The following is a 20,160-nucleotide window of genomic DNA, read 5'->3' as shown; positions in this document are numbered from 1 at the left end:
CACCTCACCTTATTTCAGTCTCTAAGAAATCGGGTAGGCATTTCAGAAGACGTAAGTCACGCTCTGGATCTCAAAGTCAGGTTTACACGTTGTTATTAGTGCAATTTGTGAAATTGAGACATTATCTGTGCCATCAGTGTCATCTCAAACTTCTAGATTGATCTACACCTGACAATTTGAGTTCGCAGACACACAGATAGGTTTTGCTCAAAAGCGCGGACAAAACACACTCATATTACACTGGAGTAATGAGGCGCAGTTGTCAAGCGAAAAAGCTTTAAGTCTTGACTCGAAAATATCAAGTGATGGGGCTATTTGGAGGGAAATTGAGACCATTTGATTTACAATTGAGTCTCATAAGTACTGATTAAATTGGTGAGCCTTACATTCTCCATTATCCAGCCTACCATCTTGCAATTTAATTCTGATAAATAGCATGATCATGGCATGTTAGATCATTCACTGGGTAATTGAATACTATGGTATAATAAATGCTAATGCGCATATTAAATGACTGGAAATGGATACATATGAAATATTGAAAGTTCTAAAAGGCCGCAGCGACTGATGTTGATTTTGTGATTGATATGGAACCTCCAAGCGTCAGACAACTCTCCTTCATCATCAGCCCCATCTTCCAACTGTTGTAAAATATTCATGGTTTCAAATCGAGATAGCCGGTTTCAGATGTCATATGAGAGTTTTCACTATTTCAAGCATGAACCTGGCGGGGATTGGGTACTGTGCGGAGCGACTGCAGCATCACTGATGCTGTAAAGCCGCATCACAACACAGGTAAACCTGAGGTGTACCAAACCTTTCGATGAAATGATTCTGTATGTTGTGGGCGCGATATCAATAAGCTTTTGTGCTAAGTTCTACAGATTAATCGATTATGATATTTTTTATAATATGCCAATAGCATGTAAAAAAACTTCCGCACTGATAATTTTATATGGGAGGGTTGAGATTAAGGGGTCATGAAAAATGAGGGGGATCGCCTGTATATTAAAACTGTATTCATGATTATTCTATTATTCAAGTAAATAAGGTGTTAATTCGAAAATTGTTTAGGGACTGGTCAATTAACATAATATAACGTGTGTGTTGGAAGGAGGGGTGCCTAATGAATGGTATGGTTAAACATGGGGCCCTTTTTAGGATTCAGTTGCTTCCAGTCCTCACGATAAGGGGTGAAGGGTTGGAGATGCATACCTTTTCTTAAAGATGATTTGCCTCTTACTTTGATTGCTGCATAAGATTTAATTTGTTGAGGTGTTCGGAAAAGTATCATTGAAAGACTGATGTTGGAGAGAGCAAGGTTAAGTTGAGTGAGTGTTGTGTAACGCCGCACTCAGTAATGTTCCAGCTCTATCACGACCGTCTGTATATAATCGAGGGTGGACCAGATACACCTGTGATTGATTGGTCGCAATTGAAACACGACGACATGCAGTCAGCTAAATCACAAATCTGACCACCCGATCTTTATTTAGACGGCTCTTGTGCTTGTTTTTTTTTTAACGCAGCACACATCAATATTCCAGCTATATGACGGCGGTCTGTAAATTATCCGAGTAAGAAGAGGTCTTCGGCACCCATGCTTGCCGTAACAGGTGACTATGCTTGTCGTGAGAGGCGACTAACGGGATCGGGTGGTCAGTCTCGCTGACTTGAATGATGCATGTCATCGTATCCCAGTTACGTAGATCGATGCTTATGATGTCAATCACTGGATTATCTGGCCCAGACTCGATTATTTACAGACAGCCGTCATATAGGTGGAATATTGGTGGGTGTGGTGTCAAACAACAAACAAACAAACTAAATCAATAAGTGAGTGAGTATGAGTTAAATTCAAAGTCACAACAGCAATATTTCGGCCATATCGTGACTTTTAAAGGTTAAACATATCAGAAACATTTTAACTAGCCTGTCAACAAAGAACAATAAAAAAAATAGATTTATCATAGATTGATATTTAAACGTAGCATGTAACCATAAAATTACATCACATTACAAAACAATACATCATAAAAATGAGCTTTAGATCGCCAGCAGTCCAAGTTTGGCGACCATGTTAAGTGCGGTGGGGATTAACGATACTTCCTCTACCTGCGCGGTTACCCAGTAGGATTTACACTATTCCTTCGACCCGTGAAGATCCGGGGTGGAATAGGTCTTCAGCAACCCATGCCGTAAAAGGCGACTATGCTTGTTGTTAGAGGCGACTAATGGGATCGGTTGGTCAGGCTTGCTGACTTGGTTGATGGATGTCATGGTATCCCAAGTGTGTGGATCGATGCTCATGTCAATCACTGGATTGTCTGGTCCAGACTCGATTATTTACAGACTGTCGTCATATAGCTGGAATATTGCTGAGTGCGGCGTTAAACATCAAACAAAAACAACAACAATATTCCTTCAGCCTGTGGTTAAACATTAAGATGACAAATATTCTACGTTTAAGACAATGGTAGATACAGAGATGCTTTGACTGACTTGGACTTACGATACCTTCTCAATAATATTACGCTTCTTAAACCCCCCATCGAGGGCACAGCCACTAAATCAATTAGTACTGCAACACCTAGCGTCATCAATTTAAATAATTTAGGTAAATGTTTGAGTGCACAGTCCGCACCTCCACACACACTGTTTAGATGCTTCTTAGACAATGACTGACAGGTATTTGATTGTTATAGTTTTCAAGTTATCCCAAATCATGTTGCATAGACATGGAAGCAATATACGAACATCTAAGCTTAGTGCGAGCTGGTTTCTTGCGCCGCATTTAGCAATATTACAAAAGGCGACTATGCTTGTCGTAAGAGGCGACTAACGGGATCGGGTAGTCAGGCTTGCTGACTTGGTTGATACATTCATCGTTCCCAATTGCTTGGATCGATGCTCATGATATCAATCATGGGTTGTCTGGTCCAGACTCGATTATTTACAGATCGCCGTCATACAGCTGGAATACTGTTGAGAGCGGCGTTAAACAACAACCAAACAAAACAAACAATTATAACAGCTTTATCGCGACAAGGGACATCAGAAAGGAGCTTCAAACATTGTGTCCACGAGGGCAATCGAACTCGGGCCTTGGGCGTGAAGAGCGAACGCTTTAACCGCTAGGCTATCATACTCACCCCCTCTTCCAAGCTTGGACTCCAGCAATGACTTAATAATGCCTTCAGATTGGTTATCATACAGCCATGTTAACTGTCTATGAGCTTTTTCTGTCAGTACTTTTAGAGTGTAAGATGACTGTTTCAATTTCCTAACTGGACACGTGAGGTGTGTGTGTGTGTGTGTGTGTGTGTGTGTTTGAAAACAAGGGGCACCTACCTGATGACTGGTTAGTTGTCCGAAGCGATAAAAATATGAACACAAGAGAAACTCCAAATGTCAGAAATGCGTCCATGGTTCCTCGTGTCTGTCAGTCCATACGATCAACTGGTCCGCCAGTTCACTACTCCACAGTCGAGTTAATCGTCTGCAACACGCCGCGCACTCTGACCTCTGCGCGCGAGTCAATACTGGATGTGTCCCGCTCGGCTATTGGTTCAATTCTTCGGGAAGTCAGATGAACAACTGTCAGTCAAATACTGATAGAGTTCTCCTGTTTAAGAGATAGCGAGGGCGACTCGTGGCTCTGTCCGACTGATGACATCGTTGTCCACGATTCCTGAATCTGGAATCAGCGTGGTAACTATGAACGTTGACTTAAAACCGGCATTGATCAATGCGACGCTGCGATGGTCCACTTCCAGCTCTGATGTGCAGCGGTAGAGTGCACGTCCGAATATTCCCGAACAGGCGGGTAATAAATGAAAAAAAAAAGATTCTTGTCTCGTTTAGGGATGGTTTTAACTTGGCAGAGAAATTGATTCAAATATGCACCCAAGACATATAAATGAATAATTCACAGTGTTATTATTCTTGTCAAATAAATGATTTTCCCGGCTTCTGGATTCTGTCAGAGATATTTTTTATTCAGTTTTCGTTTACTCAAGGACAATAGGAAAACGTTCGTTCGTAATTTACAAATTACACAGCTTTGGGAGACAGGTTTGTAACATGATACTTGCTATGTTTTATCAAACGACATGCAATCTTATGTTATTGATTTCAGATGGCGGGGTTGCTGCAGAAACAAAAAATATTGAATTTAAAATTACGAAAGGCATCACTTCTAGAGTGTCGGTGTTTTCCCAGCATTGGAAGGCTTTAAGCACAGCGTGTTGTAACGTCGTTGCCATGGTGTCTCGCGCATGTGGGTACATAGGTACTTTGTATGCATAGACACCGGGTTATTTCCACACAAAAACAATGTATCAAATTGAAATATCAGTTTCAGACGTTAAACTCATGCGGTGGTAATAGATATATAACGTTTCCTTGGCGCCATCAGGAAACAACACATGTATGGCGTTCGTGCTATAAATTGGACTACACTCCCTGTGAGGAATCTGCTCAACAGGGATACGACATAAAGTGTTAACATTTATGATGCGGTAGATTTGGATGGGAGTTCGCCATGGTAGATGTTGAGGAAATGGTAGAATAGGGGTAGGAATTGGTTTATTTTGAATCAATGGTAGAATTGGAGTAAATCATGATAGCTATTGAAGATGTTATGGTGGAATTTGAGGATGTGGTAGATCCTGAAGGTGCTATAGTAGAATTGGAGGGTAGGGTAGATATTAAGGTACTATGGTAGAAATGGAGGATATGGTAGATATTGAAGGTGCTATAGTAGAATTTGAGGGTATGGTAGATATTGAAGGTGCTATTGTAGAAATGGAGGATATGGTAGATATTGCAGGTGCTATAGTAGAAATGGAGAATATGATAGATATTGAAGGTGCTATTGTAGAAATGGAGGATATGGTAGATATTGCAGGTGCTATAGTAGAATTGGAGGGTATGGTAGATATTGAAGGTGCTATGGTAGAATTGGAGGATATGGTAGAAATTGAATGTGCTATGGTAAAATTGGAGGGTAAGGTAACTACTGAAGGTCCTATGGTACAATTGAAGATAGTAGATATTGCAGTGCTATGGTAGAATTGGTGGGTTTGGTAGATCCTGAAGGTGCTATGGTAGAATTGGAGGATATGGTAGATATTGAAGGTGCTGTGGTAGAATTGGAGGATATGGTAGATGTTGAAGGTGTTGTGGTAGAATTGGATGATACGGTAGATATTGAAGGTGCTATGGTAGAATAGGAGGATATGTTAGATATTGAAGGTGCTGTGGTAGAATTTGAGGGTACGGTAGATATTGAAGATGCTATGGTAGAATTGGAGAATATGATAGATATTGGAGGTGCTATGGTAGAATTGGGGGATACGGTAGATATTGCAGGTGCTATAGTAGAATTGTAGGGTATGGTAGATATTGAAGGTGCTATGGTAGAATTGGAGGATATGGTAGAAATTGAATGTGCTATGGTAAAATTGGAGGGTAAGGTAGCTACTGAAGGTGCTATGGTACAATTGAAGATAGTAGATATTGCAGGTGCTATGGTAGAATTGTTGGGTTTGGTAGATCCTGAAGGTGCTATGGTAGAATTGGAGGATATGGTAGATATTGAAGATAATATGGTAGAATTGGAGGATATGGTGGATATTGAAGGTGCTGTGGTAGAATTGGAGGATATGGTAGATGTTGAAGGTGCTGTGGTAGAATTGGATGATACGGTAGATATTGAAGGTGCTATGGTATAATTGGAGAGGATGGTAGATATTATAGGTGCTATGGTAGAATAGGAGGATATGTTAGATATTGAAGGTGCTGTGGTAGAATTGGAGGATACGGTAGATATTGGAGGTGAAGGTGCTGTGGTAGAATTGGAGGTTAATGTAGATATTGAAGGTGCTATGGTAGAATTGGAGGATATGGTAGATATTGAAGGTGCTATGATAGAATTGGAGGATATGGTAGATATTGAAGGTGATATGGTAGAATTGGAAAGTATTGTAGATATTATAGGTGCTTTGGTAAAATTGGAGGATATGGTAGATATTGAAGGTGCTGTGGTAGAATTTCAGGGTACGGTACATATTGAAGATGCTATGGTAGAATTGGAGGATACGGTAGATATTGAAGGTGCTAGAATGGTAGATGTTGAAGATAATATCTTAGAATTGGTGGGTATGGTAGATCCTGAAGGTGCTTTGGTAGAATTGCAGGATATGGTAGATATTGAAGGTGCTATGGAAGAATTGGAGGGTATGGTAGATCCTGAAGGTGCTGTGGTAGAATTGGATGATAGCAGATATTAATGATAGATATTGACTATGCCAATGTGGGGAATGCTTTAACAACTAGGCTACCCGACCGCCCCAGCAGATTAAGCCATGGCAGAATTGGAGTCACTCATGCAGATTTGGAGACAGCCGTGGTAGATAGTACACACACACTGGCACTATCAGGAACTACGAGGAGCTCCCTGGGGAGTGTCGCGATATCTAGAACGTCATGACTCAACGACATGGAGCTGAATTCGAGAACGACATGCTTAACGATAGAGTTTCTGGACGACCATGGCAGGTTACATCACAAGTAATATGGAAATTCCATTTGAATGCGCACATGTGCTTCATAACTGAAGACATATTGAATGATCAACCCTTTCATGTTGTGATGAGGCAACGACAAACGATTTTTACCGACAGTTACCATGGCAAGATTAATATTAATACATTAAAGCATCCAGTCGTCTTTTCTCCTTACAGCTACTGTTAATTCTACTTCTCTGTCTCTCTCTATCTGATTATGATAACAATTGCATCGAAATAAACAAGATTTAGAAACCTCCCAATCAGCGAAGCTAAGTCAACCAAATAGAAATATCAATCCCGTAACCTTGTTACAGAATTCTTCTAATCTGTTCCACGCCAATCATTTTACCAATAAACTAAATCAGGAAATATTCCTTATAAATTCGGTTTTAGTGGGATTCGCTGAAATCCCTCCAACAGCGTATCAAAGGCCACTGTTCTCAGTAATGAGAATTTCCATCCCACACGTTAAACATGTAACTGGCCGCGTGTTGAACAATTGGATTACATTGATTTCATATGGTCCACTGCTGATTGTATTGATTGCTTGTAATTGTACCATTTGAGCCAGCAATCTGTATCAAGCGACGTCGAGATACTTGGAGATGGGAAATTGGTTTCCACTTAATAAATATACACCTTGAAAATATTAAAGTATCGCTTACTATATATTTCCATATCACATAGATAGTTTTGATAACGCATCCTTTTGTTATTTTTCTGATGAAACACATCAGTGTTTTGGTTAGAAGTGACATGCTCACATAGAAATAAAGAAATATATATTTCAGTTGATGACATCTTTTGTCTTTTTTGGCATCCTTTCAACTGCTTCGTCTTGTTTGGGTACGGGTGGCCCAGTCGTCTAAGGCGCCGCAATTGCGCCGCTCGTACACGTCCGAAACCTATGATTTTGGGTTGGAATCCCGGTTCGCCCCGATTATGTTTCTAGGTTTGCCAGCACCATACCCGTCCTCGGGGGTTTCAACAAAGTGGTGAAGTCTGAGAACTGCATCATTTCCTCCCGACAGCAAGGTGGCACGCTGTCATGTAACTGGAATATGGTTAAGAGGGGCGTTACATCCAACTCACTCACTCACCCTTGGTCAGTATGATACCACGGCATAATTGGAATAATTCAAAGTCAGTTACACCGTATCAATCCTGCTCTTTGGACAACGACACGCTGACACTACTAGCCCTGTGTGTGTTGGTCAACGCTGTCTGGTTACGATCACACACTGAGGACAGTGAGGACATTGTGCCTTGCCTCCTCACGGGGGTACAGACAGCTGAGGACATTGTGCCTTGCCTTCTCACGGGGTTACAGACAGCAGAGGACATTGTGCCTTGCCTCTTTACGGGATACAGGCAGATGAGGACATTGTGCCTTGCCTCCTTACGAGGATACAGACAGCTGAGGACATTGTGCCTTGCCTTCTTATGGGGATACAGACAGATGAGGACATTCGCCCTACCTCCTTACGGGGATACAGTCAGCAGAGGACATTGTGCCCTACCTCCTTACGGGGATACAGACAGCCGAGGACATTGTGCATTGCCTCCTTACGGGGATACAGACAGCCGAGGACATTGTGCCTTACCTCCTTACGAGGATACAGACAGCTGAGGACATTGTGCCCTACCTCCTTACGGGGGTACAGACAGCTGAGGACATTGTGCCCTACCTCCTTAGAGGGATACAGACAGCAGAGGACATTGTGCTCTACCTCCTTACGGGGGTACAGACAGCTGAGGACAATGTGCCCTACCTCTTTACGGGGATACAGACAGCTGAGGACGGTGTGCCCTACCTCCTTACAGGGATACAGACAGCTGAGGACATTTGCCCTACCTCCTTAGAGGGATACAGACAGCAGAGGACATTGTGCCCTACCTCCTTACGCGGATACAGACAGCTGAGGACGATGTGTCCCGCCTCCTTACGAGGATACAGACAGCTGAGGACATTGTGCCCTGCCTCCTTACGGGGATACAGACAGCTGAGGACATTGTCCCTTGCCTCCTTAGAAAGGTACAGACAGATTAGGGCATTGTGCCCTGCCTCCTTACAGGGGTACAGACAGATGAGGATATTGTACCTTGTGTCTTTCAGGCAGCGTTTGACAAAGAAATGGGACACGTGCACACAGTCTAGACAGCAGTTCAGACGTGTTCGAGGCAGGGCTGGAAGGAGTCCCTTTGAAGCATTTTGTCCGTCTGCAGTTTTACTATATACCGGTCAACCTCTCCGATCAGAACAATAAAGTGGAACTATCACTCTGTGAGTCCTTTGAACTGTGAAATTGTTGCGGGCTACTCAATTAGGCTTATCGGGGGTGATTAGTTTTAGACAGTGACTCAGGGAAAGGAAAAGATTGCTTCCGTTCTTGACTTATTCCCAGAGAAGCAGTTGCCGGAAATTTCGGCGGGTTTATTTTAAGATACGTCAAGGTCACAGAAATGGTGGTCATGTGCCATTTTAGATAATATGTTTTTGTGTCTTTTGACGGTGTGTCCGAATTCGGGAAGACCTGGAGCTCAAATCTGTATTAGGCGTTTTAATTAATGACACGAGTGAAGTTGTGACATTGTCTGTGTCATCATAGTCTCGTGGATTGCTGCATCATACAGGGGGAGGTTGTTTGTTTGTCGTTTAACGCCACATTCACCAATATTCCAGCTATATGTCTGGACCAGATAATCCAGTGAGTGATATCATGAGCACCGAACCACGCAATCAACCAAGTCAGCGAACCTGACCACCCGATCCCGTTAGTCGCCTCTTACGACAAGCATAGTCACCTTTTACGGCAAGCATGGGTTGCTGAAGACCTATTCTACCCCGGATCTTTACGGGTCTCATACAGATGGAGACAAGAAAGACCAAGTGGATTTTGAATGACTTGAATTGAACTGATTTTAGAACAAAAAACATCACGTCTTTCAGAGTTTAATTTAATATTTCTTCCATATCGTGACTTTTAAAGGTTATACATAACAGTTACATTTAAACTAGAAGCCTGTCAACACCAGACATTAAAATATCTAGATTTATCACAGATTGATATGTAAAACTAGCATGTTCCATGAAAATACATCACTATACATTACACGGCATTATATTTGTTTGTTTGTTGTTTAACGCCGCACTCAGCAATATTCCAGCGAGATGACGGCGGTCTGTAAATAATGGAGTCTGGACCAGACAATCCAGTGATTGACTTCATGTGCATCGATCCACGCAATTGGGTAAGCGAGCCTGACCACCTAATCTCGTTAATCGCCTCTTACAAGCATTGTCGCCTTTTAGGGCAAGCATGGATTGCTGAAGACCTATTCTATCCCGGATCTTCGCGGGTCGACAATGCATTATACAAAAAAAGGTATAGATCGCCAGCAACCAAAGTTAGGCCACCATATTAAGGGCAGTGGGGACTTACGATACTTGTGTTACCTGCGCGATAGCAATGTTACAACTAAATGACGGCGGTCTGTAAATAATCGAGTATAGACCTGACAATCCAGTGATTGTCATCATGAGCATCGATCGACGCAATTGGGATACAATGACATGCATCAACCAAGTCAGCGAGCCTGACCACCCCATCCCGTTAGTCGCCTTTTACGACAAGCATAATCGACATTACGGGAAGCATGGTCACGTCTTACGACGTCGATTTATGAGTGAAATAATCTGAAAGCAACGTTAAGCCTCATCTCACCACGTCATACGTTTCTGAAACCTCAGACCACTAGCCCACCCCAGGCGCTTTAAATGTAACTGTTCAATCGTTCTTGTGCACGTTAGTTAAGCGTCACTATCATGTGTCCGTGTCACGTGATCATCATGGCTTCATCTGTATTTACTGATGTAAAAGGTCATAAAACAGAAACGTATCTCCCGTCAAACACACGACAGGAATACCTACACGCATTCGAACTTCAAACGGATCGACATCAAAAGTAGTATGTGTGCTGACCAGATGCACAACACTAGTTACACGTTCCTGTCTTTGATAGATAATTGGAGTTTATGGGCATGTCAGCGTCCCTTTGATGTAAAACACGGCGTTTTCGGTATATCTTTACCCCTACATCGATCAGCTGTCTTATTGTATCTGGATGTATTTGTGCTAGACAAATCTAAACATTCTATCCCTTGAAGTCATTTAAGGGAAACTTGCGGGCCAACCTTTTTTCGAGTAAGGGGTAGATTTATTTATTTTGAATGTTTTTGATTTTACTTTTAAAAGGCTTGTCCTAGTAGAACGTAACAAATGTTATATTTGGGATAACCCTTTTTTAGTTAAGTACAAATTCTAGAGTTAAGTGGGATTCGAACCCACACCCTCAGATTTGGGCACCTAATCGCCAGCGCACAAAGTCAGCGTTCCAACCAACTCAGCCACGAAGCTATATATTATAATAGCATGTCACCATGCAATGATTCACGTCACATACAATGATTCACGTCACATGCAATGATTCACGTCACATGCAAAGATTCACGTCACATGCGATGATTTACGTCACGAAGGGTCATAAGAAAAAAGTCAATATATATTTCAATATGTTTATCGATTATAACCATGTTTTGTTTTTGTTGTTTAACGCCGCAGCAATATCCCAGCTTTTTGACTACGGTATGTAAATAATAAAGGACCAGACAATCCAGTGACTGATATCGAGAGCGACGATCCACGTCGTCGGGGAACAATGACGTTCCAGTCACCGAGCCCGACCACCAGATCCAGTAAGTCGAGTATCGAGTATCACGACCAGTTGATGTAGCTGGAAACCAATTCTAACCCGTGGGTTGTTAATGAAAGAGAACACGTGGGACACTGACTCGTAAGGGTGAAACAAACTAAACTGTCGGAAACAATAGAAAATATCACTACAGTCCATCAGTACAGTACAGTTATACAATCACTCATCGCTACATCATCCCTCATCTCATCAGGACAGTATCTTCAAATTATCACTTGTCTCTCATCATCACTTCATTATCAGTACATCGTCACTACAACATCATCATTTAATCATCACTACATCATCAGTTCATCATCAGTTCATCATCACTATATCATCACTATATCATCACTACATCATCACTACATCATCACTACACTTCCTCACTCATCACTGCATCATCACCACATCATCAGTACATCATCACTACATCATCACCACATCATCACTACATCATCACTACATCATCACTACAACATTTTACTTCCTCACGCATCACTACATCATCACCACATCATCACCACATCATCACTACATCACCGCTATATCATCACTACATCATCACCACATCATCAGTACATCATCAGTACATCATTACCACATCATTACCACATCATCAGTACATCATCACTACATAATTACACTTCCTCACGCATCACCACATCATCACTGCATCATCACCACATCATCACTACATCATTGCCACGTCATCACTTCATCATCAGTACATTACCACATCATCACTACATCATCACCACATCATCACTACATCATTACCACATCATTACCACATCATCACTACATCATTACACTTCCCCACTCATCACCACATCATCAGTACATCATCGCCACATCATCAGTACATCATCAGTACATCATTACCACATCATCACTACATCATCACTACATCATTACCACATCCTCACTTCATCATCACTACATCATTACCACATCATCAGTACATCATCGCTACATCATCAGTACATCATGAGTACATCATTACCACATCATCACTACATCATCACTACATCATCACCACATCATCACTTCATCATCAGTACATCATCACTTCATCATCACCACATCATCAGTACATCATCGCCACATCATTAGTACATCATCAGTACATCATTACCACATCATCACTACATCATCACTACATCATCACTACATCATCACTTCATCGTCACTACATCATCACTTCATCATCACCACATCATCAGTACATCATCGCCACATCATCACTACATCATCACTTCATCATCACTTCATCATCACTTCATCATCACCACATCATCAGTACATCATCGCCACATCATCAGTACATCATCAGTACATCATTACCACATCATCACTACATCATCACTACATCATCACTACATCATTACCACATCATTACCACATCATCACTACATCATCACTACAGCATTACACTTCCTACATCATCACTATATCATCACCCAGTCATCACCCAGTCATCACCACATCACCTCTACATCATTACACTTCCTCACTCATCACTACATCATCGCTATATCATCAGTACATCATCGGTACATCATCACTACATCATCACTATATCATCACTACATCATTACCACATCATCACTACATCACTACATCACTACATCATCACTACATCATTACACTTCCTCACTCATCACTACATCATCACTACATCATCGCCACATCATCACCACATCATCACTACATCATCACTACATCACTACATCATTACACTTCCTAACTCATCACTACATCATCAGCAGTACATCATCACTACATAATCACTACATCATCATCACTACATCATCACTACATCATCGCCACATCATCACCACATTAGCAGTACATCATCACTACATAATCACTTCATCATCATCACTACATCATCACTACATCATTACTACATAATCACCCAATCATCACCACATCATCACTACATCATTACACTTCCTCACTCATCACTGCATCATCACCACATCATCACTGCATCATCACCACATCATCACTACATCATCACTCATCATCAGTTCATCATCACTACACCATCACAGAATCAGACTCAAACATAGCATGTATCAACAGAGAGCTAAGAATCAAATGCTGACATTTGTTTTGTTAAAGTTATTCTTGTCATCCTTTTTATAGCAATAAATTTCTAGATTGAATATATGTTTTTAAATAGTTTTAAAAGTATCTAATTTCGGTTTGGTTCCTTTAATTCCACTTACATGAATATGCCTTTTTCACAATAAAACTATATGCTTGATTAAAGTTAGACCCAAACCAAATAAGATATTTTGTCAATTTAATTGTTTGTGAAAGATAATTATTTAGCCAAAGTTTATTCCCAAATTGTTAGTTTCATTACATTCCCAAAAAACATGGCTGATGTCTTCATTGACAGCATTACAAAAGCTACAAACACTGTTGTCTACATGATTCATTGTTAATAGTCCTTCTTCGTGTAGATAATTTCATGTAGAAATCTGTACTGAAAATCTAAAAGTGTTACATCCTATAAACCGTAAATATCGTTTTCCAATTAAAATCACAGTGAAAAATTGATTGCCGTTTATCACAAACTTAACACTTTCATTTGATATCAATTTATCATAAAGGTTTCTAGTACCTTTAATAGGCTTCATCAGATCACTTAAACAACTGTTTATATACAAATTCTGTAAAATTATTTTTCTAGTTTCAGGATTGTTGTTTTCCATGATTCTGGTATATAGAAGATTAGATACCTATAGTCTCGGATATTTTAGTTTCAGTTCTTGAAATGACATCAATCCGTTTTCATTGCATATATCTTTAATTGAGTAAATTCCAATATTAGCCCATTGCTTAATGTAGTATCTTGCCTGTTTGAAGTTGTGATTAAGCCATAATGGTTGGGACAAACCTTCTTCTATATTATCAACATTGATATATATTTCTTTACAAAAGTTGTTCCAAGCTTTCAATATTAATAAACTTTCCAGTGGAGTTTTTTAAAAAAAGATTGCTTGTCAACGTTAGCACCCAAAGAGTGTATATCTTTATTTTGGATATTACAAGGGCTACTATATGTTGGTTTTTTTTACAATATAATCTGAGCGAAGAGAGTTTTAGTGCGTCAATAAAGGCTCTAATGTTAACCATGCATAATCCACCTTCCTCATATTTTCTTGTCAAAGTGGTCCTTTTGATTCGGTCTTTTTTATTATTCCAGATAAAATTGTACAATATTTTGTCAAGTGATACGACAAAGTCCTCAGGAGGGTTAGGTAGTGTCGAAAATATATGAACTAGTTTTGACAATGCTGAAGTTTTTATGACTGTATCATTTCCTATTAGCGTTAGATTTCTTTTTCTCCAATTTGCAAGCAATCTCTTTATTTCTTCTAGCTTCCTTTTTGTATTGATTACCAAGAGTTCACTTAAGTTTGGATTAAACATAATTCCTAATACTTCAAATTCCTTATTGTGCCATTCTATTTGTGATTCTTGACATAAACGATCATTGCTACCCCATTTTGGGCCTATCCATATTGCTTTTGTCTTGTCTACATTAATTTTTAAGCCAGACATTTTGTAGAATTTATTTAGTGTTTCTATAGCTAGAAATAGGCTTTCATCTTTGCCATTTATAAATAATTCAGTATCATCAGCATACTGCCCAAGTTTGTATTCTTTGTCATTGACTGTAATCCCTTCATTTTTACTATTATTTCTAATCATACATCCCAGATTCCAGCTACTAGGAGGATAATATATGGCGACAATAGGTCTCCTTGTCGACAGCCTCTTTCGTTTATAGAAAATTCTGATATATGCCCCTTTTGTATTATGCTTGATGCGGTATCGTTAGTAAGTATATTTATCCACCTTATCATTTCTGGTCCAAATCCATATTTCTGTAAAACTTTATTTATAAATTATTTTGATACTGTATCAAATGCCTTTTCAAAATCGATGAGCAGAAGTCATTCTCGTTTATTTTGTCTTTTTGATTCAAAGATAATATCATATAACAACCTTGTGTTTCTGAAATAGATCTTCCTGGAATAAATCCTGTTTGATTATTTAAATTTCACTTATCACTTCATCATTTCTACATTATCACTCACCAACACCATCATTTAACACTATATCCCCGATACATTATCACTCAGCACAACATCATCACTTATCACTATATCCCCGATACATTATCACGTATGAATCCTGTAAGTTATATGCTATAATCCCACAGCGGTAGTTGTTCACGGTGGAGCACGATATGCCTCTATCACGCCAAGGCTTTCAGGATGACTAGCTGAGTTATGCATAATACATGAACTATCAATTACTCTTATCATTTCACCAGATACTCATTATAATGCATTTCCCGTCTACCTTATCATTTCCTACAATAATTTCAATATTAATATTTAATGTTATTTCTAAAAAGGACATAAAAACAACAGGGAATACTTTATTCAGTGGGAGAGTTTTACATCCCTCATAGCAAATTGAAAAAGGCGAAAAATCACAAAGACACAAAGAATGGACTTCGCTCATTAAACCAACGTGGGACATCGAACCCATGTCCTCGGTTTGCCTTGTATTATCTTACTATAACTATGCAGAGGGATATTGATATTGTTCCGGTTTGCAGGTTACGTTCGTCGATTGTTCATTAGCAGCTAAGACAATACCGCAGTTCTATGCCGGATACTTTACGTTCAGCCAATGTATGGACAGCAGTGCGCCAGGGTAGCAAAGTCTTCACAAGGGCACACTGTGTTTATATTTCACCCACAATTCCATGTTCAGATTTCACCCACAATACCGTGTTCATAGTTCACCCACAATACCGTGTTCACAGTTCACCCACAATAACGTGTTCATAGTTCACCACAATACCGTGTTCATAGTTCACCACAACAACGTGTTCATAGTTCACTCACAACTCCATGTTCGTAGTTCACCCACAATACCGTGTTCATAGTTCACCCACAATACCGTGTTCATAGTTCACCCACAATACCGTGTTCACAGTACACCCACAATAACGTGTTCATAGTTCACCACAATACCGTGTTCATAGTTCACCACAATAACGTGTTCATAGTTCACTCACAACTCCATGTTCGTAGTTCACCCACAATACTGTGTTCATAGTTCACCCACAATAACGTGTTCGTAGTTCACCCACAATATTGTGTTCATATTTCACCCCGAATACCGTATTCATATTTCACCCACAACTCCGTGTTCGTAGTTCACCCACAATACCCGTGTTCATAGTTCACTCACAATACCCGTGTTCGTAGTTCACCCACAATTCCGTGTTCATAGATCACCCACAATACCGTGTTCATAGTTCACCCACAATATTGTGTTCATATTTCACCCCGAATACCGTATTCATATTTCACCCACAATACCATGTCCATATTTCACCCACAATACCGTGTTCATAGTTCACCCACAGTACCGTGTTCATAGTTCACCAACGATACCGTGTTCATAGTTCACCCACAATACCGTGTTCACAGTTCACCCACAATACAGTGTTCACAGTTCACCAACAATACCGTGTTCATAGTTCACCACAATACCGTGTTCATAGTTCACCCACAATACCGTGTTCATAGTTCACCCACAATACCGTGTTCATAGTTCACCCACAATACCGTGTTCATAGTTCACCACAGTACCGTGTTCATATTTCACCCACAATACCTTGTTCCTAGTTCACCCACAATACCGTGTTCATAGTTCACCCACAATACCGTGTTCATAGTTCACCACAATATTCCAGTTCATTGTCGAGTATTTCAGTGCATATTTGTCTTTCATCCTCGGGGGGGGAATTCCACCAAATCACTTTTGTGGACGCGTGTCTGTCTTCGACTCAACCCCATTTTTTAAAGCACTGCAAACACTTCCCCGTGTTTTAACTGATACAAAACTTTCTTTCAACAAAGTCCGTTAGTTTTACATTAATCCTCTATTAGGAAACATCAAAACGCTGGAGAAGACTCTCAGTCTGGCGCTTGAAGACCACGCACCGTACACTTCCGAAGCATCGGGGACACCGGATTATAACAGTCGATAAAGTGTTAGCGGGATATATTTACAGCCCCTTATTTACGGAGGCGCCGTATGTGTCTCCTTGTTAAGATCCAAAATTCTGAAATCGTAAGCTGATATTGTAGAATTCCTTCAGGCGACACAGGATGAGCGGAAAGGTAGAGAAAGGAGATGGGAAAGAAATAAGAAGCAGATTAGAAAAAAAGTAGAAAGAGGAAAGTGAGATAGCTGTCAGAAAGAGAGAAGGTGAGAGGAGGGTATGAGAAGGAGGGAAAGAAAGTCCTGGGTAAAGTTTTTGAGAATGAGAGTAAAAGAGAGTGAAAGAAAGAAAGAGAGATGTACACAGAAAAGGAAAATCGAATCGAGGGAAAGAGATGAGGTAGAAAATAAAATAAGAAAAAGTAGGGAAAGAAAGGCGTTACGGTCAGAGGAAGTCTACACGATGCGGCATGTGTGACAAGTGTGGACATGTATGACTTGTGTGGATGTGCGTGACAAGTGTGGACATGTGTGACGGGTGTGGACATGTGTGACGGGTGTGTGATAAGTGTGGAAGGTGTGGACATGTATGACTTGTGTGGATGTGCGTGACAAGTGTGGACATGTGTGATGGGTGTGGACATGTGTGACGGGTGTGTGATAAGTGTGAAGGGCGTGGACATGTGTGACGGGTGTGTGATAAGTGTGGAGGGTGTGGACATGTGTGACGGGTGTGTGATAAGTGTGGTGTGTGTTGACATGTGTGACGGGTGTGGACATGTGTGACGGGTGGGGGATAGGTGTGGAGGGTGTGGACACGTGTGACGAGTGTGTGATAAGTGTGGAAGGTGTGGACATGTGTGACGGGTGGGGGATAAGTGTGGAGGGTGTGGACACGTGTGACGGGTGGGGGATAAGTGTGGAAGGTGTGGACATGTCTGACGTGTGGGGGATAAGTGTGGAGGGTGTTGACATGTGTGACGGGTGGGGGATAAGTGTGGAGGGTGTGGACACGTGTGACGGGTGGGGGATAAGTGTGGAGGGTGTTGACATGAGTGACGGGTGGGGGATAAGTGTTGAGGGTGTGGACATGTGTGACGGGTGTGGGATAAGTGTGGAGGGTGTGGACATGTGTGACGGGTGGGGGATAAGTGTGGAGGGTGTTGACATGTGTGACGGGTGTAGGATAAGTGTGGAGGGTGTGGACACGTGTGACGGGTGGGGGATAAGTGTGGAGGGTGTGGACATGTGTGACGGGTGGGGGATAAGTATGGAGGGTGTGGACATGTGTGACGGGTGTGTGATAAGTGTGGAGGGTGTGGACATGTGTGACGGGTGGGGGATAAGTGTGGAGGGTGTTGACACGTGTGACGGGTGTGGGATAAGTGTGGAGGGTGTTGACATGTGTGACGGGTGTAGGATAAGTGTGGAGGGTGTGGACATGTGTGACGGGTGGGGGATAAGTGTGGAGGGTGTTGACATGTGTGACGGGTGTAGGATAAGTGTGGAGGGTGTGGACACGTGTGACGGGTGTGTGATAAGTGTGGAGTGTGTTGACATGTGTGAAGGGTGTGGACATGTGTGACGGGTGGGGGATAAGTGTGGAGGGTGTTGACATGTGTGACGGGTGGGGGATAAGTGTGGAGGGTGTGGACATGTGTGACGGATGTGTGACTGGTCTTAACATGTGTGACCAGTGTCGGAGAATCATTGTTTGCATTGAAGAAGTGACAGAAAATTGTTTTTGTTCCTGACTAAAGAAACTGGTCCCCAACTAATACAAATCGGCAATTTCTAATGTTGGGACCCTAAACAGAGCGGCGGTGTAGATAAATGGTCAGAGAATTTACTGTCACAGAGAGGGTCCTGGTTCGATTCTTCATGTGGGTCAAATCTGTGAACCCCATCCTGGTGTCGACATCAGTAAACAGTTGGATTCGAGGCCCTTTAGACGACAAAATTCTTCGTCATGTCACTGTAATTGATACCATTACCAGTGGGAGATTTACCATGTTAAATATTTAATATCTCTACAAAAGCCAAGAAAATACGTGTGTATCAATACGCTTCGTTAAAATTGAATTAAGCGCATGTATTTTTGCACTGTCATATCTACATTCATTTGTGTTTGTAACAGAACAGATATTTAATATTTCTACAAAAAGACTATAAATATAACCGTGTTTATCAATCACCGTGTTTATCACACACCCGTCACACGTGTCCACACTTGCAACACACATCCCCACTTTCACACGCCTGTCAACAGGCGTCACACACAAATACACATCCATCACATTGGTCCACACTTATCACACACCCGTCACACGTGTCCACACTTGTAACACACGTCCCCACTTTCACACGCCTGTCAACAGGCGTCACGCATATACACATCCATCACATTGGTCCACACTTATCACACACCCGTCACACGTGTCCACACTTGTAACACACGTCCCCACTTTCACACGCCTGTCAACAGGCGTCACGCATATACACATCCATCACATTGGTCCACACTTATCACACACCCGTCACACGTGTCCACACTTGTAACACACGTCCCCACTTTCACACGCCTGTCAACAGGCGTCACGCATATACACATCCATCACATTGGTCCACACTTATCACACACCCGTCACACGTGTCCACACTTGTAACACACGTCCCCACTTTCACACGCCTGTCAACAGGCGTCACACACATATACACATCCATCACATTGGTCCACACTTATCACACACCCGTCACATGTGTCCACACTTGTAACACACGTCCC

The 20,160-nt window shown here is 41.4% G+C and overlaps 1 protein-coding gene across 2 annotated transcripts in view; it reads right to left on the bottom strand.

The window, feature by feature from the left end:
* LOC139445865 (carbonic anhydrase-related protein 10-like) overlaps positions 1-3,455 on the bottom strand; it is a 166,893-nt gene extending 163,438 nt beyond the window's left edge. For both annotated transcript variants that reach the window (XM_071227099.1, XM_071227100.1), the window contains exon 1: positions 3,352-3,455. In XM_071227099.1, coding sequence (XP_071083200.1) covers positions 3,352-3,427 — 76 coding nt within the window. In that variant the 5' untranslated portion in view covers positions 3,428-3,455. The remainder of the gene's footprint in view (positions 1-3,351) is intronic.
* Between the last annotated feature and the right edge of the window lie 16,705 nt (positions 3,456-20,160).

The sequence above is a fragment of the Haliotis cracherodii genome, unplaced genomic scaffold, assembly GCF_022045235.1.
Source record: "Haliotis cracherodii isolate W230 unplaced genomic scaffold, xgHalCrac1.p SCAF_6, whole genome shotgun sequence".
In the NCBI taxonomy this organism is placed as follows: domain Eukaryota; kingdom Metazoa; phylum Mollusca; class Gastropoda; order Lepetellida; family Haliotidae; genus Haliotis; species Haliotis cracherodii.
Note: the sequence above shows the minus strand (reverse complement) of the source record. Positions and strands in the feature narration are given on the sequence as shown.